The sequence below is a fragment of the Capra hircus genome (assembly GCF_001704415.2).
Source record: "Capra hircus breed San Clemente chromosome X unlocalized genomic scaffold, ASM170441v1, whole genome shotgun sequence".
Lineage (NCBI taxonomy): Eukaryota > Metazoa > Chordata > Mammalia > Artiodactyla > Bovidae > Capra > Capra hircus.
The window spans coordinates 34,329,546-34,354,098 of NW_017189517.1; the positions used below are offsets into that span (position 1 = coordinate 34,329,546).

General features: G+C 43.8%; 1 protein-coding gene across 1 annotated transcript in view; it reads left to right on the forward strand.

Annotated features, from left to right (window-relative positions):
* The window catches only part of GUCY2F (guanylate cyclase 2F, retinal), a 105,814-nt gene that overhangs the window by 74,655 nt on the left and 6,606 nt on the right, over positions 1 to 24,553 (forward strand). Inside the window, exons 10-16 of the mRNA XM_018044096.1 lie at positions 1,709 to 1,865; positions 7,223 to 7,372; positions 11,291 to 11,439; positions 14,619 to 14,782; positions 15,571 to 15,763; positions 20,083 to 20,257; positions 24,195 to 24,293. Of these exons, the coding sequence (XP_017899585.1) occupies positions 1,709 to 1,865; positions 7,223 to 7,372; positions 11,291 to 11,439; positions 14,619 to 14,782; positions 15,571 to 15,763; positions 20,083 to 20,257; positions 24,195 to 24,293 (1,087 nt within the window). The remainder of the gene's footprint in view (positions 1 to 1,708; positions 1,866 to 7,222; positions 7,373 to 11,290; positions 11,440 to 14,618; positions 14,783 to 15,570; positions 15,764 to 20,082; positions 20,258 to 24,194; positions 24,294 to 24,553) is intronic.

The following is a 24,553-nucleotide window of genomic DNA, read 5'->3' on the forward strand; positions in this document are numbered from 1 at the left end:
TCTATGTGCACCTGTAGTGAGCTGATCTGGATAATCAATGACTGGTTGAGCTTTCTGTATGTTAACCAGAGTCTTGACCCTTGTATTGTGGCCTAACCCTTTTTAAGGTAGCTTTATAGACATTATTTTGTTCCAATTTTGCATAAAAGAATTGTGATTAGCCTCCTTTTATGGAGGCTCTGAGAAGCAAAATGAGCTTTTTTTTAAAATATAGTGTCTACCATACATAGTGCTCAATAAATATTTATCAACCAGCTATTAAGTGGCAGAGCTGATAATATAATTTAAATCTCCTAATTCCTATTCTAATACTTTGTCCACTCACTCCGTAAGCAAAATCCCATGAGTTAAGGGAGAGTTCTCTGAATGAGTCCTCTGAGGCCCATGATGAATGAAACCCAAGCATCTTGGGAGAAATCTCACCCCCTGTAGACTCTGCTTGGAAGTACTGGGGACTACAGAATTTCCAGGGTGCAAGATGTAAAATGTATACATGCAAAGGAGTGTCAAGTTGCAAAATAGAGCCAGATACTGAAAAGGACTCAGCATAAACAATTCTGAGATTACTGCACTAGAATATGGGTGAATTTGTATTTGAATGATTAAAGTCATCTGAAAAAGTCCCAGTACATCACATTTGAATGTCATGTAAGATTGCTGAACAAACTGCATAGTATTCGCCTTTCTTTTTTATTGTCTATTTTAAATTATAAAGACACATAAAATAAATTGCATATATTTTATATACTTATGTATTTTATGAAAGTTATATATTTTATATAAATTATGAACATAAAACAAGTCTATTTATAAAAATAACATATTCAATTAAATTGGAAAGTCAAATGATATAAATATATATGGGAAAAGTATTGACAATTACTCAACCCTCTCATATCCTCCCTCCAACTTCATCACTGCTAATCGCAGTTCGGTGATTAGCCTTGCAATTCATTTTGTGTGTATTTACATCATTATAGATTTTGTTTGCTCTTTAAAATACATACTGTCACATAGTTCTGCAACTTCCTCTTTTTCACTTACTTTGTGGCTTAGATATGGTTCCCTATTAGTACATACAGGTTTGTCTTGTTATTTTTTTAGCTGTTGCAAAATATTTCATAGTTTGGATGTACCACAATTTGGACATCCCTTCTTGATAGCTATTTATTATATATCCAATTATATAATATAAAACAGAGATGCAAAGAACATTCTTGTGTGTGTCTCCTTGTGTACATGCGCAAGCATTTGGAGAAGTAAAATTCCCAGGTCACAGGGTATGTGTGCATACTTTCAATTTTGATTGCTGTTTCCAAATTACCCACCCAAAAGGCTGTGTCAGTTTCCATTCCTGCCAGTAGTGGATGAGAGTTGGGCTAGACCTTTGGGGGGAAGATCAGAATCTTTAATTTCTTGGCAATTATATGTGTATAGATCCATCCTATGTTTGAAATGCCAATAAATCTTGCCATAACGTACAGTTCTTTACTTCCACAAAATATGATTCTTCATCAAAGTGTAAAATTTTAGCGATAAAAGGGACCTGGAAACAATTCTTGTTGTCAAAAGTTTGGCTTTGCCTGCATATACGAGAAAAGAGCTGAATTCTAGAACATAGTAGCTGTGAACAATCTCAGAAAGTGGCTCTAAAAGCACAAAACAGTTAAATAAATTGCTAAATAAATCTTGTTTGTATAATCTGCAGGGCATGAAGTACTTACACCACAGAGAGTTTGCTCATGGGAGGCTGAAGTCTCGGAACTGTGTGGTGGATGGGCGTTTTGTACTCAAAGTGACAGATTATGGCTTTAATGACATTTTGGAAACCCTAAGACTCTCCCAAGAGGAACCTTCCGCAGAAGGTAAGCAATGTATTATGCCCTTGTGACGCACACAAGGTACTCCAAACTTCACATGAGAGCATGCCTTGGATTAAAGCCTCAGGCTGATTCAACTCCTCACTTTTGTTGAAAATCAGCCTCATTTCCAAGCCAAAGGAGTTGAATGAAATCTGCAGGCCGTAATCTCCACACAGCCCAGCCTTCTGAACAAAGCCAGTGCAATAATGTTGAATTCCTGCTGTGGCAGGATTAGGTTATATTGTCTGGAGACCCTAGGTGTCCCTGGAGGAACTTGCTGAGTGCTAGGCACACAGTAGGTGCTCAATAAATACTTGTCAGATTGAATGGAAGGTAATTTGGTAGTTGGACTCCCACAAAGCCCATTCTGGAATGGGATGTCACTAAAGCCTACCCTCACTGTCTCTGTCTAGAGTGAAGAAGCAAAGAGGGCCCCCCCCCCACCCCAGCAAGTAAATGCTCCATGGGTTGTGTGGGATGGCGTCAGACTGAACTATGGCCTTCTAGGAAATCAGTAGGCTTGGCTGTAATGCCCATATTGTGTTTTTGTCTTCTATTTGGTGCACCCTTAGCAGCACCAGACAATGCCTGTAGGGGTCATAACAGATCAAAGAAACAGGAGAAATCTGAGACTTCAGGGCTTGGGAGTGAGTGAGTGAGAGCTAGGAGGGAATGAACTGATGGAAAGGAAGAAGGAAGGAAGAGAAAGACGTAAGGAAAGAAAATGAATAGGGTTAAATAAATATAGGAAAGTAGCACATTCAATGTTTTAAGCAGTATTGCAAAGGGGAAGAGGGGAAATGATAACACGAAAATGGAAAAGCAGACAACCCAAAAGAGACAGAGAGAGATGCAAAATGACAACATATACTCATACTCTTAAAAGAATCTTTGGTGTTAAAACTTTTAAAATTGCTGACTTTATAGGAGAAATGAAGACTGAAGGACACACAGTGACACATGCACAGATAGAGACGCAGTCCAGTCATCAGTGACGTCATTTTTGCGCCTAATAAAGCCAGTGGAATATGAGCCTTTAGGGAGTCATCTGGTCCAACTCGCCCATTTTACAAATGAGATAACTGAGTCTCAAGATTTGCTCAAATCGTGCACCTACTTAGCAGCATCAGTTCAGATCTTCTGAAGACCAGCTCCTGTACCCAGCTAAATGAAAACATTTAATAACAATTTCCTCTTTCTCTGACCATCAGTACTTTAAAGGACTTGAAGCTCTTGGTAATCACAATAGAAACACATGCTATTGTCTTTCTTTATGTCTCTCTCTGTCTCTGTCTCTTGTTCCCTCTATTTCTCTCTGTGGACCTGTTCTTGTTGACAGCTGAATCATATGGTTATTATCTGGCTAATCCCAATTTGAAATCTTGGAGTAGTTGCCCGGTGTTAGGACTAGGATGTTTGGATGACAGCTGCCGAGTGGGAAGTACTTATCTTCCTATCAAAATTACTTACCCATAAAATAAAACACAATGTCCAGCTTCCTAGAATTCCATTTAACTCACAGATTGGCAACTTTCAAACTTAAGAAACTCTAGTTTTAGAGTAAGGACAGGGTACCTGCAATGGTTTTTTGTTTGTTTGTTTGTTTTTTGGTGTACTGTGTCTGTCTCTTTCCCTGTTACTCTCTCTTACACTTTCATTCCATTCTCCAAATTGCAAGGGCAATCTGGACGCTCAATCCATTCTTCACACACTGAAGCCAGAGGGAGTTTCCTGAACTGCAAATCTGATCATGTTACAGCTGTGCCAAAACTCACTGAATGGCTTCCCATTGCTCTTAGGGTAAAGTTCAAACTCCTTTACATGGCTTACAAGTCTGTCGTGGTTTGGCGTGAGGACCTCTCATGCTTAACCACTGTCTCTATATTCCAGCAGTGCCGACCGCCTTCCAGTTGTTTATTTGCACTAGGTTCTCTCTTACTTCCAGAACTTTACATATACCTTGTTCATTGCTTGGAACACTTTTCCCTTCCCACTTTTACCCACTCATCTGAGTCTGGCTAAATTCTACTCCTTCCAGAAGGCGCAAATGATTCAAGAGGCTTCCTATGATCCCTTAGGCTTGGTGAAATTATCTTCTTTATGATCCTTTAAGGCTTTGAACTTTGTTTTAATACCACATTTTGTTGGTAATACATGTTTAATTAGCTGTCTTCTCTCCCTCCCTAAACTATAAGTCTTGTGAAGGTAAGAAATAAGTTTGCCTCCCACAGTGCCTTTCACCATACCTGGTGGAATAAATGTTTGTTGAGTCAATGAATGGAAGAAATAAAGAAACTTGCTGCTCCCTACATTAGACGACAGGGCTAATCGAATCTTACAATTGGAAGGCCTTGTAGATCGTCTGGCTCAATTTGTTTACAGATGGGGAAGCCAGGGTTTAGGAAGGTGAGCTGATTAGTGACCCAGATGAGATTGTGAACCCAGGATTCTTGACTTTTGCTCTGTGTTCTCTTGTATCGTATCACTGGCTCTCCAAGGTTGATTTTATCACCATAGCAGGGCTATGAGTTAGCCGTGGTTCCAGTAAACACAAAACAAGCCAAAGTGATTTTTTTTTTTTTTCTGAGAGTTCAAGTCTAATGATAGGCAGTGGCTCTTACTGGGCTCTGGAGTGGGAAGGGGGAGATGGGGGCATGTTTTAAGTGGATTCATTACTGCCTACTCTCAATTACATAAGTATAGTGCAAAAAAATCATTTTAGCCATTAACAACATACATGTAAGTGCTCTCTGAAAATACTGTTTGGTAATGATTGTATTTAATCACCCAGCTTTTTAACCGAGAGTTGTGTCCTCTTTTCCCTTCTTGTGCTGTTAAGTGTGCAGAGGGAGAGGATGCCAGGAACAAGCAGCTGCATACCATTTTCCCTGCCCCCCCCAAACATATGCCTGAAACCCCACGGTCAGTAATGTATTCCTTTGACTAAAGTATTATTCGTTTTTTTCCGTTTTATTTGCAAGCATCAGTTCACCTAGGCAAGGTGACTGATGGGCAAAACTCTCCGGTTTTGGGCAGGGGAGTTGGGGGACAATGGCTGGGGACACCTGGAAGACAAAATGAGATGAGTATGTGCTTGGGGTGAGGCTAGAATTTCCTGGACCACCATTTAGATCAGAATGGGCTCCAAATAAGAATTTCCAGGGTGAGTTTCTCTTTCCTGGGTTTCAGCAACAAACCAAAATAATCTGACCTTTTATCCTCCTCCTTGCTTCCTAGGGCCTTGTCCTTTGGACTCTCTTCCCAATGCCCCAAATTTGACAAGCTGAAAAGTTAGCCAGTGTTTTTCCCCACCACCCCCACCCTCAACAGACAGTCTTCTCCAGCCTCCCTGTCTGGTTGTCAGCCTGTTGTTTATTCCACTTCTCTCCCGTGGAGGAGCGCCCTGTCCCTTCCTTGTCCATTTTAACCTTCATATATATCTCGGTCCTCATCCTGCTGCTGTCACCCCTTGCACCTCACCTCTGGCTCTTGCTGTAATAATTTCCTAGCTGGTTTCCCTGATTCCAGCCTCTCTCCTCCTTCAATCCAGTTTGTGCAGGTTGCCAGATTAATCTTCCCAAACACAACTTTCATCAAATCCCTCTCCAGCTCCAGCACCCCTACTGCCTTTTGTATTCACTCCAAATGCCTTCATTTGGCTCTCAGGGCCTCTCACCTCCTGCCCTCATTCTTCCAGCCACCCTCCCTCCCCCACTTCATCAACCTCATTTCTCATTTCTCATTATTCCTTAACAGAGCCCTTCTCTTCAGCCAAGCTAATCTGCTTATCATCACTCCCATCCACAATTTGCTCCTTTCTACCTCTTGTTCTTTTGCACGCACTGTTCTTTCTCCCTGCAAAGCCCTTACCCTCTCAGCTCTAGGAAACTGCATCCTTGACCTTCTTAACAAGCTCCTTTAAGATTTAACTTTTCCGGGAAGCCTTCCTGGAATAATTTGATCAGCTCAGTTTTTTTTTTTTTTATTAGCTCGAATCTCATGGACTTGCCAATATTGAACCATTTTTTGAGCTACAGAAACAGCAATTTCATATCGTTCAATGTAAAACATTCCCATTATTAATCGGTATTTCTTTATATGTTGCTTAAGGAAACTTGCCCCCAAATTTCTGAGTCTCTGATTGCCATGCGTGTGTATGCTAAGTCTCTTCAGTCATGTCCGACTCTGTGCAACCCTATGGACTGTAGCTTGCCAGGCTCCTCGGTCCATGGGATTCTCGAGGCAAGCATACAGGAGGTGGATTGCCATGCCCTCCAAGGGATCTTTCCAACTCGGGGATCAAACCTGAGTCTCATAACTCCTGCATTGGTAGTCAGGTTCTTTACCACTAGCGTCACCTGCAGAGATTATATTTTTTTAAATGTGTGCTTAATATTGGCTTTTAATAGATTTCCTTCCTTACACTATAGAGCTTCCCAGGTGGCTCAGTGGTAAAGAATCTGCCTGCCAATGCAGGAGCCACAGGAGACGTGGGTTCGATCCCTGGGTTAGGAAGATCCCTTGGAAAAGGAAATGGTGACCAACTCCAGTATTCTTGCCTGGGAAATCCCGTGGACAGCTGAGCCTGATGGGCTACAGCCCATGGGGTCTCAAAGAGTCAGATATGACTGAGTGACTATACATACACTATACAGTGGCCTACATCACCTTCGCTGTTGTATTGCAGTTAGGGGTACACATGTGTGTCTTGCCAACTGGTCTGTGAACTCTGCAAGGGCAAAGGCAAGGTCTAATTCATCTCTGCCACTGCCCCATCCCTAGCACGGTGCCTCGTACATAGTAAATCCTCAGTAAATAATTGTGGAACTGAGTTGAAGGAATTGCTGCACCCTTTTGCTCTGCAAGGAACAGAGGAAGCTTGGGGATCCTCTAATCCTCAGTTAAGACCTGGAGAAATCAACTTGTGAATCCCTGAGCCCCAGCACATTCAAATTACCAGACACATGTAGATCTCAGCACACAGCAAATCCATGGCAACCAGTCTGGCAGTGCATTCGCCTTTCCCTGGAAGCTGGCCAACTGCTCCTTGCAGGCTCAACAGAGCAAGAAAGCCAGCACCAGATAGTTTTTCTATTTCGAGCTTCTGTGCCCTTCCCCACACCTCTGCTGTGTCTGCCTGTATGCTCCTGGGGGTGGGGAAAGTAGTATGCTTTTGCTGTGAGTAATTCCTAGATTCATACATTTAGACCCTGGGGGCGGGAGGGCAGCACTAGCATGCCAGTCTGTCTTAATAAAAATATAAAGCAGTCAATAAAACAGCACCCTTGGAGCCCTCGAGGGCATTGCAAATGCTGTCAGTTAATTCTCCCTAGATTCATTACACAATGCTTTCTTTTCAGAGTTGCTGTGGACAGCCCCTGAACTGTTGAGAGCCCCGAGGGGCAGCAGGTTACGTTCTTTTGCAGGAGACGTCTATAGCTTTGCCATCATCATGCAGGAAGTGATGGTCCGGGGCACTCCATTCTGCATGATGGATCTGCGTGCCAAAGGTAAGCAGGAGATGTGAAAAAGGTACCAGGACCCCACCATGATCCAGGTCATCAGGCCGACCTAGGCTGTTGTGATTTGCCAAAAGAGTGAACACGGTCCTGTGTTTGTGCTAACTGCCTGCTGGTCTGCAAGCAGCCTGTGTTGTGTGCAGGTGGCACTTGGAGCCAGAACACTTTAGGCATTTGGAAGGAATTCCCCCCACCCAAGAAGCTGGGCCTTTTCCGAACTATGACATAAGCCAAGAGCCTAAAGGACTTTTATGTTAGCTTTTTTTTTTTTTTTTAGCAGCCCCCTACCATTCCTTTCAGATACCCCCTGCCAGAGATTTCAGTGCCCCCTCCATGATGCTCCTGGATGTCAGAATCCTCCCTTTTCCTTGTGACCTGCCGTAGTCTTTCATCCTTATCTCCCATCAGAATCTTTGGCTACCAGGCAAAAGTTTGAGGGGAAGCAGGATGCTGACATATTCTAAAAGTATGAGCTCACTAGATATTAAATAATTAGGAATGGAAAAATAGAAAGTTTATTAGTGGAGGACCCTGACGACATTGCTTTAACCAAGTGATCGAGGAACATCGTGTCTCCCCTGCCATAATGCACTGAGAAGGGCACAGTACCACCCTTGTGGTCTTCTTGCCCCAAAATGCATAAGCTCAATCTTACCATGAGAAAACATCAGACATAGCCCAACTGAGAGGCATTCTGACTGGCCAGTACTCATCAGAAGTATCAAAGTCATGAAAGACAGGGAGAGAATGAGGCACCATCACAAACTGGAGGAGACTGAGACAGAACAATGAAATATGATATGGATGTTGAATTGGGTTGTAAAACAAACACAAAAGGATATTAGGGGGAAAATAATGAAATTCAAATACAGACTCTAGATTAGTAATAAGCATTGTGCTGATATTAACTTCCTCTGTACTGTGATTTTATAAGTTGCTAACATTAGGGGGAAGCTGAGTAAAGGAGATATAGGCAATTATTGTATATTTAGTTTTTTACAACTTTTCTGAAAGTCTAAATGTATTTCAAAATACAAGATTTTAAAAATGTAAAATCAAACCAAACCTAAAATACTTAGTAGTATTTTGCCCCACTCAAAGCTTTATTTCTACCTAAACCCCCTCCCCAACAGTTCCTCATCACAAGTTAAATGAAGCCCAGTCTCCTCACATAACACACACAATCTGGTCCCTAGCTGCATCTCTAGGCTTATCTTCTATCATTCCTCATACTCCAGCTAAGCTATGTGACTGGCAGTGCCTTGAAATCACCACTATCTCTCCCACCTTGGTGCCTCCACATGTGTTGCCTGTTTGCCTCATCCAACTCATGTCACCTTCACTGGGAAACCTTCTCTGACCTTTTAAGTGTGGGATGGATGTCCCCTCTGTGCTCTCCTGTGCGTATGCCTGCTAGAGCACTTATATCGCTGGTCCTTGTTTATCTTTCCAATTGAACTGTGAGCTCCTCAAGGACATGAACCATGCTGGGCCTAAGGACAGAGGTGACCTAGTTCACTTGTCAGTGTTCTGACACAGGGACAAGGGAACTTGATGGTATTCTGAGAAAGAGACTCCTGTACTAGTGAGTTGGGTGGGGCAGTTGCACTCCATAGGGTCAATTTCCATGGAATCTATTGCACTGGGGCCGAGGTAAGAGATGTGATGGAGAAACCATCACTGTATGGGCCAGCCTGAGTTAGCAGAGCAGAAGGTGTCATGTCACAAGGAGCAGAGGCAACAACTGAAATTCTTTCATGGAGGCTAGGTGATATTTCTTATGTAGTATAAAGCCATACTGCTGGAGGGTTATAGCCAAGGCAAAGGTAGGAAAGACACACTGGTGGTGCCAGCAAGGTTTGGTTCATGATGAGGATGTGAGAGTCAAGGGTGTGAAGAGGGGACTAGGGATAAGCAATGAGCTGAAGAGATAGTCAGGGCTTGGATTTTATCCTGTGGGTGATAAAAATCCATAAAGAGATTTCAAGCAAAAAAGCGACATGGCCAAATTCGTGTTTTCAGAATGGTTTGGAGAAGGCTGAGGTGGAAGCAGAGAGACCATGCAAAGTCTGACACATAGTAAATGTTGCACTCAGAGTGGAAGTCAAGTACTAACAGCCAGGAGGATCCCAAGAGCCTCTGAATGATTTAATGGTGTTCTTAATTCCCTTCCCCTAGAGACCAGGCAGGGCCCATGACCTGGGCCTTCAGTGGGGGCTAATTGGGTCTACTGTGGGGGTTGAAAGGCTTAGATATTTGGGGATGGGTGAAAGGAGCTAGATCATTGAAGCAATGGATAAATAACAATGTCCTACTGTATAGCACAGGCTTCCCTGGTGGCTTAGTGGTAAAGAATCCGCTTGCCAATGCAGGAGATTTGATCTCCATGGATTTGATCCCTGGGTCAGGAAGATCCCCTGGAGAAGGGAATGGCAACCCACTCCAATATTCTTGCCTGAAGAATTCCATGGACAGAGGAGTCTGGTGGGCTTCAGTCCATGAGGTCACAAAGAGTCAGACACAACTGAGGGACTAATGCACAAGCTGGAATCAAGATTGCCGGGAGAAATATCAATAACCTCAGATATGCAGATGACACCACCCTTATGGCAGAAAGTGGAGAGGAACTAAAAAGCCTCTTGATGAAAGTGAAAGAGGAGAGTGAAAAAGTTGGCTTAAAGCTCAACATTCAGAAAACAAAGATCATGGCATCTGGTCCCATCACTTCATGGAAAATAGATGGGGAAACAGTGGAAACAGTGTCAGACTTTCTTCTGGGGGGCTCCAAAATCACTGCAGATGGTGACTGCAGCCATGAAATTAAAAGACGCTTACTCCTAGGAAGAAAAGTTATGACCGACCTAGATACCATATTGAAAAGCAGAGACATTACTTTTCAACAAAGGTCCATCTAGTCAAGGCTATGGTTTTTCCAGTAGTCATGTATGGATGTGAGAGTTGGACTGTGAAGAAAGCTGAGCACCAAAGAATTGATGCTTTTGAACTGTGGTGTTGGAGAAGACTCTTGAGAGTCCCTTGGACTGCAAGGAGATCCAACCAGTCCATTCTGAAGGAGATCAGTCCTAGGTGTTCTTTGGAAAGAATGATGCTAAAGCTGAAAGTCCAGTACTTTGGCCACCTCGTGGGAAGAGTTGACTCATTGGAAAAGACTGATGCTGGGAGGGATTAGGGGCAGGAGGAGAAGGGGACAACAGAGGATGAGATGGCTGGATGGCATCACCGACTTGATGGCTGTGAGTCTGAGTGAACTCTGGGAGTTGGTGATGGACAGGGAAGCCTGGCGTGCTGCGGTTCATGGGGTCGCAAAGAGTTGGGCACGACTGAGTGACTGAACTGAACTGAACTGATACCAGAAATTAACACAACATTGTAAATCAACTATATATCAATAAAAACATAAATAATATGTAGCAGAAGCAGAACAAAGCTGTGCTTAAATGATTTTTGTCGTTTTGTCATTAAGTCATGTCTTTGCGACCCTATGGAATATAGGCCACCAGGGCCCTATGTCCATGGGCTATCCCAGGCAAAAATACTGGAATGGGTTGCCATTTCCTCCTCCAAGGGATCTTCCCAACCCAGGGATGAAACCTGCATCTCCTGTATTGGCAGGCATTGAGCCACCAGGGAAGCCTGCTTAAATGATACCAAATACCTCAGTTAATTATTAATAGTTTCTTACTCCCTTTCTTGACTGATTGATATAGGCTTTGCTCAGATATAATTTATATTCAGGCCACCTAAGGAGAAAGTGGAATAGATGGCCTTTTTGTGATTTCTCTTGCCTGACGTCATTCTTGTTTAAAACTCAATTATCTTTACCAAATCTTGGTACTTTCCCCACAATTTGTAGACCTTTTTTTTTTTTTTTTTTTTGCTTCCTGACAGAAATCATAGAAAGACTTAAGAAGCCTCCTCCAGTGTACAGACCAGTGGTTCCTCCTGAGCATGCACCCCCAGAATGTCTCCAGCTGATGAAGCAGTGCTGGGCTGAGGCTGCAGAACAACGACCAACATTTGATGAAATATTTAACCAGGTAAGGACTCTGTGAAGCTTAGCACTGCCCAGAAGCCATCTTGAAGCCAGCCTACCAAGACGAACTCCTTCGGTTCTCATCATACTGTGGAAGGACCCTCTTGCAAGAGAAGAAGGCATTCATCATGGGGATGAAGCATGGAACTTGCTATTTGAAGGCCCTTTGGTGCTGGATCATCTCCAGTACATCCCCCAAGTGCATTAGGATTCATTTTGGTCTCTCCTGTATCTGAACCTCTGCTCCATACCATCCACAATCTGACCTAACTGACCTTTCAAAGATGAACTTGAACCACCAAGCATTTGCAAGGCACTGTCATTGAGACCATTAGTAGAAGAAGTAGGTGGATCCTGGAATAGATGCTTTGGAAACTCCAGAGAACTCTGATGAGTATCTCATTTAAGTGAAGCCAGATTGTTTTGGGAGGGTACTTTTGTATGAGGAGTTTGAAAGGATTTTCAGGCTGGAAGGAAGTGCAAACATGGAGTACAAAAGCAGGAGATTCCTTTGGTTCCTAGGGAACTGCTTGAGGCAATAAGCCCTGTGTGCTCAGTCATGTCTGACTCTTTTGACCCCATGGACTGTCACCTGCCAGGCTCCTCTGTATATGGAATCTCCAAGGCAAGAATACTGGAGTGGGTTGCCATTTGCTTCTCCAGGGGACCTACCCAGGGATCAAGCCTGTGTCTCCTGCATTGGCAGGCAAATTCTTTACCATTTAGCCACCTGGGAAGCCCTACTTGAGGCAATAAAGTACATGAAAAGTGATAAGTTCCCTCCTTAAGATACTGAGTTTCTAAAGAGCTTGACTCTTGCCCTAGAAGTCGGGATTCCACAGGGAATATGAGGAGCAGAGAGAGAGCCCTGCTAAGGTGCAGTTCCTATGTCAGAGCATGCACTTGAGGGCTTTGTTCAAATGACAGGATACCGAAACTGAGGGAGTGCCCTGTCAGTGGTGGCGGAGAGGCTTTTGAACCTGGCTGGTGTACTGCACTGAGATGCTCAGTGAGTGGCAGGTATCTGAGGTGGAAAACAGAAAGAGTTGGATTGAAAGCCTGGGGGGCCCTGAATATTAAGTCATCCATGTCCCCAGCTCAGAATGCCTCCATTAGCCTGGCTGAGTCTCTTGAGGACACTCAGACAGGTGTTAAGTAGTAGCAGGGGAAAGGCACAGAATTATGGAGGTCAAATTTCAACTTACCATGAGGCAGGAAGAAAAGCATTCACCCTGGTGTTGATGCTAGAGATGTTATTTCAGAAGGCAGCAGAGAAGCCGGTGAAAGATAGAAGGAGTGTGCATCTAGGAGCTCAAAAAACTGTCTCCTTTTAATTGGTCAACTTCCAGGCAAAGTCATGAAATGACAAATAGAAAAACCAAGGCATCAAAAATGTAAATGACTTTCAAACAGGATGGCTTGGGGCTGCCCTCACTGAAATGCCTCCCCAATCCCTGCAGCTAATCCAACTGAAATGGGGAGAGGAGGAGGCTCCCTGGGTTAGGCAATAGGGGAATTGGAAAGATCCCCTGTAGCGGGGCACAGCTACCCACTCTAGTCTTCTTGCCTGGAGAATCCCATGGACAGAGGAGCCTGGTACACTACAGTCCATGGGGTTGCACGGAGTCAGACACGACTGAGCATCTGAGCACCAAAGCATCTCAGTTTGCTCTTGCGATTACCAACAGGACCTCGGTGGACAGGCAGATGCAGACCAGGCTCAGAAGGAAGCTTAGCCTTGGGGCATTGAGTGCTACGTAAAACACATGTGAACCCTTATGTGTATAAAAGGGTTCACTGGGACAGATTCCTAGGTGTTTGTTGAGCAAAATTACCACCAGTCTTCTCTTGGTGTCAACCCAGCCTTTTGCCTGCTGAATACAGCAGTAAGGAGGGGCTACCCTTCATGAAGATTGAAGGCAGGAGGAGAAGGGGATGACAGAGGATGAGATGGTTGGATGGCCTCACTGACTCAATGGACATGAATTTGAGCAAGTTCCAGGAGTTGGTGATGGGCAGGGAAGCCTGGTGTGCTGCAGTCCATGGGGTTGCAAAGAGTCGGACACGACTGAGTGGCTGAACTGAACCAATGTTATGACAAACTCCTTGTCCCTGTAGATGAACAGGGTCCCAGGAGGGCACATTGCAAATCTGTGGCATGCAGCCACCTCTAAAGGATCAGGGGCAAGACCAGTTGAATTTCTACATGACCCTGACATGAAGGCCAAGTGTTAGGAGACACCATTACTCTTGGGCCCTATGGTAAGAAAAAAGAATAGATCTTACCATGTAGATCTTACCAGGCTTTCCTGGTGGCTCAGATGGTAAGGAATCTGCCTGCAATGCAGGAGCCCTGGGCTTGATCCCTGGGTCGGGAAGATCCCCTGGCAACCCACTCCAGCCTCCTTGCCTGGAGAATTCCATAGACAGAGGAGCCTGCCGGGCTACAATCCATGGGATCACAAAGAGTCAGACATGACTGGGTGACTAACAAACATTAAAAAAAAAAAATGTAGATCTTGGGTCACATTTAAGAGGTCAAAGAACCTCCAGCTGTCCAAGTACTGGTAACATGGTGGCATTAGAAGATAAGTATAGTTTTGTAGGTTGATGATCTAGAAGAGTAAAAGAGCCCTCCCCTTATCCCACTTCACGACTGGCCTGAGCTCCAGACCAAATCTTCTTGCCTTTGAAGTGGCCCCTGGTGGCTCAGACGGTAAAGCGTCTGCCCGCAATGCAGGAGACCTGGGTTCGATTCCTCGGTTGGGAAGGTCCCCTGGAAAAGGAAATGGCAATCTCCTCCGGCACTCTTGCCTGGAAAATCCCATGGATGGAGGAGCCTGATAGGCTACACCCCATGGGGTCGCAAAGAGTCGGACACGACTGAGCAACTTCACTGCTTATGTGTTGGCATCTCAGAACTGAGGGATACTGACCAGAGAGCACCTTTGCTTAGACTTGAAAGAACCAGAAGGGTAGGGGAAGAACTACGCAGGGAAAAAGAGCTCTGTGAATGGGCCAGGGTGACAAAAGAGTGAGAAATGACTTTTCTTATTTATACATGGCTTTACCTCTCTTGCCTTGGCATTTTAGAGGAAGGGATGTGTGATAAAGGGTCTTGCTCCATCACCTCTAAGTTTAAGGAGTAAGAATTCTCTGGCTCTCTTTCTGCTTTACTTCCAGTTTAAAACTTTCAATAAAGGGAAGAAGACTAATATTATTGACTCTATGCTTCGGATGCTGGAGCAATATTCTAGCAACTTGGAAGATTTGATCCAGGAGCGAACTGAAGAGCTGGAAATTGAAAAACAGAAAACGGAAAAGCTCCTGACACAGATGCTACCACCGTATGTGTGAAACCTGAGGAGTGTGAATGCTTGTAACAGTGTGTTCTATTAAAAATAGAAAAAAAAAGTGCCAATCAGCTAACTGTTCCCTCCCCGTGTCCTGTACCCTCTCTACTCCCAGTAGGTTTGAGTCACACCTTCAAATCAAAGAATTGGAAAACCCAGGGAGCAGAGCACACTTCCTAATTTTCCACTTCTTGTGGATCATGCTAGTCATTTACATTTTTGATGCCTTGGTTTTTCTATTTGTCATTTCATGACTTTGCCTGGAAGTTGACCAATTAAAAGGAGACAGTTTTTTGAGCTCCTAGAGGGAAGTAGCTGGGTTGTTTTTCTAGGCTTTTCCTTCCTTAGAGTGGGAGCCTTATGTGTTGCTACCATTTCCAAATTTTTCAAGTCCCCTTATCATGATCTGCTAGGAGATAATCAGGGAAGTTAGTCTCCTGCAAAGGCAACCTCCTGGGAACATTTCGTGCCCCCAGGTGGGGTGGAGTGGGTGGGTCGGGGGAAGCAGAGAAAGAAGGATAGAGAGTTGGAAAAAGTCCACAAAGGAACAAACCAGGACTCTCTGCTCAATGATGTATTCCAGCACCTGGCACATTGCCTGGCACATTGTAAGCACTCAATATCTGTTTGTGAAATAAATGAAAGGATGAGTGTTTGCATCCCAGTGACATTTTCTTCCTTCTTACCTACTTGGCAGTGAATTTTGGAGAAATTGTGTTCTAGCAGATGTGGCCTGGAGGGAGGCCTGTGTCCTCTGAGGAATGTCTGTGTCTGCTTTTCAGATCAGTTGCTGAATCTCTCAAAAAGGGCTGCACGGTGGAACCGGAGGGCTTTGACTTGGTCACCTTGTACTTCAGCGACATTGTGGGCTTCACTACCATCTCAGCCATGAGTGAGCCCATTGAGGTGGTGGATCTTCTCAATGACCTGTACACCCTCTTTGATGCCATCATTGGCAGTCATGATGTCTACAAGGTACATTACTTAGCAGGACAATATGTTCCAGAGAGCAATTTTGATATGAGGCCCACCTGTGTGTACTCCAAAGAAGGAAGGATGCAATTTTATCGAATGCTGTTATTTAGGAATTAAAATTTAAATAGTATACCACTTCCGTTGGTCTCCCGTTGAAAATGAAGGCCAAATAAAATGCATATAATGTCACATTTTTCAAAATAACAAGCTCAACACAGCAAGAGATTGCTGGTCAGATTTCTTTTGAGCTGTTTTCTAGAACTGGGACTAAAAAGAGGTTGAGACCAATAAGTATTGTTGTTCTTCAGTTTCCAAGTACCCACAGGGCAGGCACGGAAGGGCATACAGAAGTGTTAGTGTTTGGCCCATAGTTGATGACTAAGTTCATCTTGGGAAATTTTGTGTATATATATTACACGCTATTAAAATTTGGTTCCCTCCTTTAGGTACTGTTTTTATACAGGAGGAAACTCAACTTTGGACCTGAGGCTCTCTGGGATTGCTACAGGGTAACCTAAAGCCCACCTAGTGGTCTGAGGTCTCAAGAAGTGATTAATTGTGAGGTTGTAACCTGCTGCTCCCTGGAGAAGGCAATGGCACCCGACTCCAGTACTCTTGCCTGGAAAATCCCATGGTCGGAGGAGCCTGGTGGGCTACAGTCCATGGGATCTCGAAGAGTCGGACACGACTGAGCGGCTTCACTTTCACTTTTCACTTTCATGCATTGGAGAAGGAAATGGCAACCCACTCCAGTGTTCTTGCCTGGAGAATCCCAGGGACAGGGGAGCCTGGTGGGCTGCCGTCTATGGGGTCGGCACAGAATCGGACATGACTGAAGCGACTTAGCAGCAGCAGCAACCTGCTGCTCCCACTTCCCCCTGATCCCTTCAGCGTGTCACTTTCCACTATTTCTGTCAAAGGTGGCAGAAGATGAGTGGAGAACAGATGACTATATTCACTCATTTCGGTGCCATGCTTTTTTCCTCTTGATTGTATGTGTTGCCCTGTCTCTAGGCAGAAAAATGACTAAAAATCTCATAGCTGCGCAGGAACATGTCCATGTTGTCTGCAACATCGAACCTTGTTTTAGTGATGGAAAAAGATGCCCCAGGCATCCCACACTTTAGACAGCTCCTCTGTCCCAGGAACCCAGCTGGAGCTGGAGAATGAGTAGCTCCATTCATTGGATCCTTCACAGTAGCCTGAAAGGTTCCAACTCTCAAATCACACACAGGGCAGTGTGTCTATCTCAGATTAGACAGGGCTCTTTCAGGTCAAGTAGAGAGCCTCAGGGCTAGGCCAAGCTGCCTAAATAGGGCTCAGAAACAGGCATCATGCCTGTCAATCAGCAGGAGCTGCAAACTAATCAAGAAGCACACGTGGAAACCATGGTGCAGGAAAAATCCATGGAATCAGACTACCTGTCTTAACTTGTTGAATTCAAGCAGCCTGAAGAGAAAAACAAATCACTGAAAGCTAATTCAGTTGAAATTAAAATCAAAGATGATTCAGTGTGGGCAGTAACACAGCCACGAGTTTAATCAATCCAGCTGATACTGTTCAGACAATTGTTGGGGGTCTTGGAAATGAGGCTGTTAGGTATTTTGATACTTCATGGCTGCAATAGGAAGCTAGCGGGCTGTTTTCAGGACAGAGTAGGGCTATATGAATCCAAAAATTACGTCTAAGTAGTCAGTCCTTTTTAATAAAAACAACACAGTACAGAGGAAATAAAAATTGAACCAGTGGCGGATCACCAAATCCGTTTGTGTTTTCATTTTCTCTACCTATAAAATTGGAATCGCCTCCCCTGGCACTTGATAATCTGAAGTGGAACTGAGAAGGCTGCTGCAGAATTATGAAGTTGGTGATTTGTTTTCAGTTTCAGTTTTCCTCCTACCACTCCATCTTAACCAGACCTTTTCTATGCCTTATCTACCCTTTCTGTGCCCTTATTCTGATTTATGCAACCCATTTCCCTACACCAGTGCCGCACCAAGACCAAGAAGCACCCATGTTCCCTGTCCTTCTAATTTTCTCATCCATATCCCTGGGGTCTCCTGGGTGACTGACTCGGTAAAGCTGAAGGATCAACCACCAGTCAATGATAATAGCCAGCCAGTGAGTTTCTCCTTCTCATGCATATAGTATTTGCATTGTACCATTGCCATCTTCTGTGTGAGCAGGCATGCTTATTTACCTGAGAGCAGGAATCCTTTTTTCAAATTGTATTAGGTAAGAGAGGCCCTGAATGGAAACATCCTGAGGTACAAAGCCCATAGGTGTGAAGGATCACTATAGAAAGTCATAATGTGGAGCCCATTGCCAAGTACTAAATTTTATCTGGAACTGAGTCATAGGCACAGTCCTATGGTTTATTTCAAGACACGTCAGTTTGGCTATGATGATGGTGATGATGATGATGGTAATGGCTGGCACTTATCCCCCAGGCAGGTTTTAATTGCTTTGACATTTATTAAGTTATTTTGTCCTTAAAACGCTGTATGAGGTGGGTGCTCTCATTATCCCTATCTTACAGATAAGGATACTGAAGCACAGAGGGGAAAAGTCATGTGACTAAGGCCACACAAGTTGTAAAAGGTGCATCTGGGATTCTAAACAAGGCTGTGTGACTTCAGAGTTTCATGCTCTTAACCATGGCGCCCTGTGAGTGCAGTTATTTAGGTGAACATAGATTTTTGGGGCCATTTAAAAAATGTATTCATTTTGATTAAAGGATAATTGCTTTACAATATTGTGTTGGTTTCTGCCACACATCAACATGAATCAGCCATAAGTATACTTATGTCCCCTCCCTCTTGAAACTGCCTCGCATCTCCCACCCCATCCCACCCCTCTAGGTTGTTAAAGAACCCCGGGTTAAGTTCCCCGAGTCATACAGCAAATTCCCATTGGCTATCTATTTTCCATATGTTAGTGTATATGTTTCCTTGTTGCTCCCTCCATTTGACCCACCCTCTCCTGTCCACCGTGTGTCCACAAGTCTGTTCTCTATGCCTGCGTCTCCATTGCTGCCCTACAAATAGGCTCATCAGTGCCTTCTTTCTAGATTCCATAGATATATATGTCAAAATATGATATTTGTTTTTCTTTCTGACTTACTTCACTCTGTGTAATAGGCTCTAGGTTGATCCTCCTTACTAGAACTGACTCAAATGACTTTATATGACTGAGTAATAGTCCATTATATATATGTACCACAGCTTCTTTATCCATCCATCTGTTGATGGACATCTAGGTTGCTTCCATGTTCTAGCTATTGTAAATAGGGCTGCAGTGAACATTGGGGTACATGTGTCTTTTTCAGTTTTGTTTTCTGGAGGAGCCTGATAGGCTACAGTCCATGGGGCCGCAAAGAGTTGGACACGACTGAGCGACTTCACCTTCACCTTCACCTTCAGGGTATATGTTTAGTAGTGGGATTGCTGGGTCATATGGTAGTTTTATTCCTAGTTTTTAAGGGAATCTAGGAGAACATAGAGTTTTAACTGAATGGAAACTTGTACTAGCAGAGTCTGATTGGCCCATTTCATAGACATCCCTTCAGCTTACTTATCTTTTGGATTTACTTGCAAAGCTTCACCTTACTAGTCACTAGAAAGAGTGGATACACTTCTGTGGGGAAGATGAGGAGCACAGAGTCACCTTAATTCACAGGTGTCCAGTTCTAAGTGCCACCTGCAAGGAGTGGAGGGCTAGTACTGCTGCTCCTTAGAGAGGTAGTGCTAGGACGGGGAGCTGGTGGGAAAAGACAGTTCTCACACCTGGGGAAGCTGCAAAACTGTCATATTAGCAAGGCAAAGCAGAAGGAACAGACTGTTTCACTTCCTTCCTTTCCTTTTCCCTATATTTCCCTTAAAGCTACCCTAGCTCTTTGACCCAAATGGTCTAGAGAAATGCTTGCTGGGAAAGCACCTTCTCCAAGGGTGCTCCCCAATGAATATCCATGGACAGTCCCAGAAATCTCCCCTTTCCCTTCCCCAGGAATTATTTGGAGCCAGAGAGTTCACTAGGGCCAGACAGGAACCTGAGAAGTAACTGTAAAATCTATAGGTGTAAGACTTAAACATCAGTATTTTTTAAATGAAGTTTCTTAAGTGATTCTACTGTGCAGCCAGGCCTGTGAAGCACTGAGAGCCTCCTTCTGACTTCTTCACTTTATAAGAAGAACACTTAGCGTCCATCATACCTTTTAACTGTATGAAAGGTCACACGTGCACTCATGTATGCATGCTCTCACACACGCACACACACACACAAATTATTTACTTGCTCATTCTATTTCCCCTGATTTCCAGGTGGAGACCATTGGAGATGCTTACATGGTGGCCTCAGGCCTCCCAAAGAGGAATGGCATGAGGCATGCAGCCGAGATTGCAAACATGTCCCTAGACATCCTCAGCTCTGTGGGTACCTTCAAGATGCGGCACATGCCAGAGGTGCCAGTCCGGATTCGAATAGGCCTGCACTCAGGTAACAACCAGCAGCTAAAGTGGGAGAAAACATTATGCACTTCAAGGGAAGGCTGGAAACAGGAGGAAGAGGGTAGCTCTTCCCTGATTATCGGCAGCTGGATTATCCAGGTGTCTAGTGCTGCCTCATTCCTTTTCGTCTCCCCAAGTTTCCTCTCCTTCCAGCACCTGCCCTACCCCAGTGGGCAGCAGCTCTTGTTCTAAGTACCAAACCCTTCCAGTCCACCTTTCTGGTTAGAGCCAGCATCTCCGTGTTTATGATACAAGACCAGCCTGCATGTGTAGTATTTAAAGGATCATTCCTTTAATTCGTTGAAGTCTCAACTCCTGGAGTATTTATTCTCCCACCTCCCTCCTCACTTGCTTGAACATCTTCAGGATGCCCCCTCATTGTACCCTTTCCATCTGTCTTTATACATTCCCAGGTATCTTCTCAGGCCTCTCATCTTCTAGCTTCTATTCGCCTCCTGTTTATCTTTGCTTTTCTAGGCCCCTTTTCTTCTCCCATCATTTTTATCCCTTTCCTACCAAATTTTGTAGAAGGATGATTGACATTTATCACACCATTTCTTCACTATCCACTCTCTCTTTAGCCCCTTTGCCATCTGGCTTCAGCCCTCATCACTTTTCCCAGTCCTAGTCTACCCCTATCTCTGCAGCACTTGGTAGTCTTGACAATTCCCCCCCCCCTCCCCCACCATTGGCTTTTATGACCTGCTCCTCACTCTCTGAATGCTTCTTGTCCATTTAATTTACTGGCTCCCTTAGCAATCCCTGCTGTCTAACTGCTCCCACATTTTCTGCAAAACTTCGAGCTGTGATCTCCTTGCTCTCTGTATGTCCTGACCTTGAATTCATTTCTCAACTCATTCCAAACTGGCTTTCATTTTCTACCATTGTCTGATAATCTCATCTGTCTTTGTCTGTGTGCATGCTCAGTTGTGTCCGACTCTTTGCAACCCCAGGGACTGTAGCTCTTCTGTCCATGGAATATTCCAGGCAAGAATACTGGACTGGGTTGCCATTTCCTTCTCCAGGGGATCTTCTGCATCCAGGGATCGAACCTGCATCCTTTGTACCTTCTGCATTGGCAGGCAGATTCTTTACCACTGTGTCACCTGGAAAGCCGCCTGCCATGGTTCTATCCTTCATCCACCGTTTCTCTCCCCTACTATGCTCTTCTGGGTGATCTCATCCATGTCTATGGTTTAACTACCACTTATGTACTGATGACTTCCAACTCTTCAACTTCAACACCTGTCTTTTCCCTTAAGCTTCAGCCCTGTATATCAGACTTACTGCTGACATTTCCATTTGAATGTTCCACACAGACATCAGACCAACACATCCAAAACAGAATGACTTTCTACCTATATAAATGATCTCTTCCTGTATTTATTTTCTATTTCAGTTGGTGTCACTACCATTCACCTAGTTATTCCAGTTAGTCTTGAGAGTCATCCTCCTTGACTCTGCCCTCACCCTGATCTTCACCATTCAACTAAGTCTTACCTTTTCAATATTTCTTGATTCTGTCTTGTCTCTTCTTGACTCTCACTGCTCAAGTCTAGGCCACCAGCATCTCTTGCCTGGATCACTGCCATAGCATCTTCTTGCTTCCACTCTTGCTTCTTTCTATCCATCCTTCTCATAGTTATCATCATAATCTATCTTTGCTTGTCTGTCTGTCCATTAGACTATAAGCTCCTTGATGGCAGGAACCAGATCTTACTCATGTTTATATCCCGAATGCTTAGCCACATAGGTGATTTTCATTACTTTTCTTTTAAACAGGAGCCTTCATCTCTCATTGCTGCTTCAGTTTCACATCAACAACTCCCCTTGGCACAACTCTTCTTGGATGATTTACCATTACTTCAAATCTTGCATTTCTAAAACTTTAAGTCATCTTTTCCCACAAACCAGCATAAGTTCCCAGGCCCACATGCTAATTTTCTCATGGTTGTCAGACACTCAACATGTCTGTTGGTTCTCCTTCCCTAATGTCTCTCTTTTATCCCTCCTTTTTGCCCTCTATCATCACCTCCTTTCCAGTACTTACAACTTTGTGCTTGAGTTACTGTAATAGTCACTTAACTGTTTTCCCTGGTTTTACTTTCTCCCCTTTCAGTGCATTCTATACACTGATGTGAGAAAAAAAGAGAAATTTCATTATGTAATCCCCTGCTCAAAATTCTCTAGTGGTTCAAGGTCCACCATCTTGTACAACCCAATAGCCAATCTTGTCTCTAGTTTCTCCCCAGGCACCTGAACTAAGCAGACTGCTCTCTATAAGGGTTTCCCAAAATTCCAAACTCGAGCCCAACCACAAACCTTTGATTTTTGTCCATTTTCTCCTACTCAAATCCAGCTCACTCATCAAGATCTAAATCAAATCCTGCCTTCTCCATTGGATCTTTTTGGACTGAACCAAGCCTTAATAAACAACCCCTCTCCCATTTTCTAAACTATTAGAGCACTTCTGCCTGTACCATTTATCTTGCCTCAACCATACATTGTCTTGGATTGTTGCTTAATTGCTTCTGGTTTGGTAGTCTCTCTTCAGTTGAGCTATAAATTCCTACAGAACTGAGGCTATGTGATACATTTCTTTTTTATTCCCCTTGGTGCCTAGTTCAGTGCTCAGTGAATGCTTCTTAATGGGTGAGACATGAATTATAATGAGGAACATAACTTTTGTAGTTTTTTTTTATTTTTTATTTTTACTTTATTTTACTTTATAATACTGTATTGGTTTTGCCATACATTGACATGAATCCACCACGGGTGTACATGCGATCCCAAACATGAACCCCCCTCCCACCTCCCTCCCCACAACATCCCTCTGGGTCATCCTCGTGCACCAGCCCCAAGCATGCTGTATCCTGCATCGGACATAGACTGGTGATTCGATTCTTACATGATAGTATACATGTTTCAATTTTTAACTTTTATTCTTACAAATGAATGTCCAGAAGGAACTTTTTAGAGCAAAATTATTTTGTGTGTGTATGCTTAGTTGCTCAGTCGTGTCCGACTCTATGCGACCCCATGGACTGTAGCCTGCCAGGCTCCTCTGTCCATGGGGATTCTCCAGGCAAGAATACTGGAGTGGGTTGCCATGCCCTCCTCCAGGGGATCTTCCCTACCCAGGTCTCTCGCATTGCAGGGGGATTCTTTACCATCTGAGCAACTAGGGAAGCCCTTCTCTAACTCAGGGAACAGCAAAAAGATAATGCTGAACAATTTTCACTTAGAACAGAGACCAGAAAGGTGAAGTTGAGACATTTCTAGATATTTTTGAACTAGATTTTCAGTATGGTTGCTGAAATTTCTTTCAAGTAATGTTCATTCTCTGAACATTTAGCATGGTTGTATTAAAATGTAAAAGCAAAAACCATTCTAAGGGCAAATAGAAAATATTCTCAGATCATCTTTATATACTACACAGATGATTGAATGTCAACTATACTTCTTTTCAGATTTTCCAACTGTCTTAGCAATAATTCTCTTTATAGACACAATTTGGGAGACAGATAGCCCCATGGATACCTCCTTCCAACCCTAGGGCACAAGAAAGACTCACATTTTTCCCTTGAAACAAACATGCTTGGATCCTGAATCCCTGCCTAGGCTTTCCTTATTGGGTTTAATGCTTGGTTGTCCCTATTGACAGATATAAGCATCTTGGGTGTTACTGTTACTTGGAACAAAGACATCAATCAGAAGGGTAATCATTTCTGCATTGTCATAAATTTGTTTTTTTATAGGGCAAAGAATGCATTACTCACCATAAGATTTCCTTCAGAGTCCCAGAGCTATGTAGTGGCAACTTTATTCTTTCATGCAGCTACATTCCTTCCCTTGGAAGTGTCCCTCTATTAGCATTGGATTCATACCTGATGACTATAATCCTGATTACCTGTGCTCCTCTATAGGGCCGGTTGTTGCTGGAGTGGTGGGCCTCACCATGCCCAGATACTGCTTGTTTGGAGACACTGTGAACACAGCTTCTCGGATGGAATCAACAGGGTTACGTGAGTATCTCTAGAGGGATGAATGGGATGGTAATCTCCTGCTACTGAGAAAGTGATTCTTCCTCAAGAGAGGGGAAAGAGAGCAGAGAGATGTTTGAATGTTTCAAAGAATTATTAAAAGGTAATTTGAGAATCTTAAGGGGATGTAACACACAGGTTTTTGTCTCTAATGGCAAACCAGTAGGGGGTGATGTTGGACTGAACATGTACCTTTCTTGTTTTAGAAATGAAGCTGTAGCTAGGTGACACTGAAACAGCCA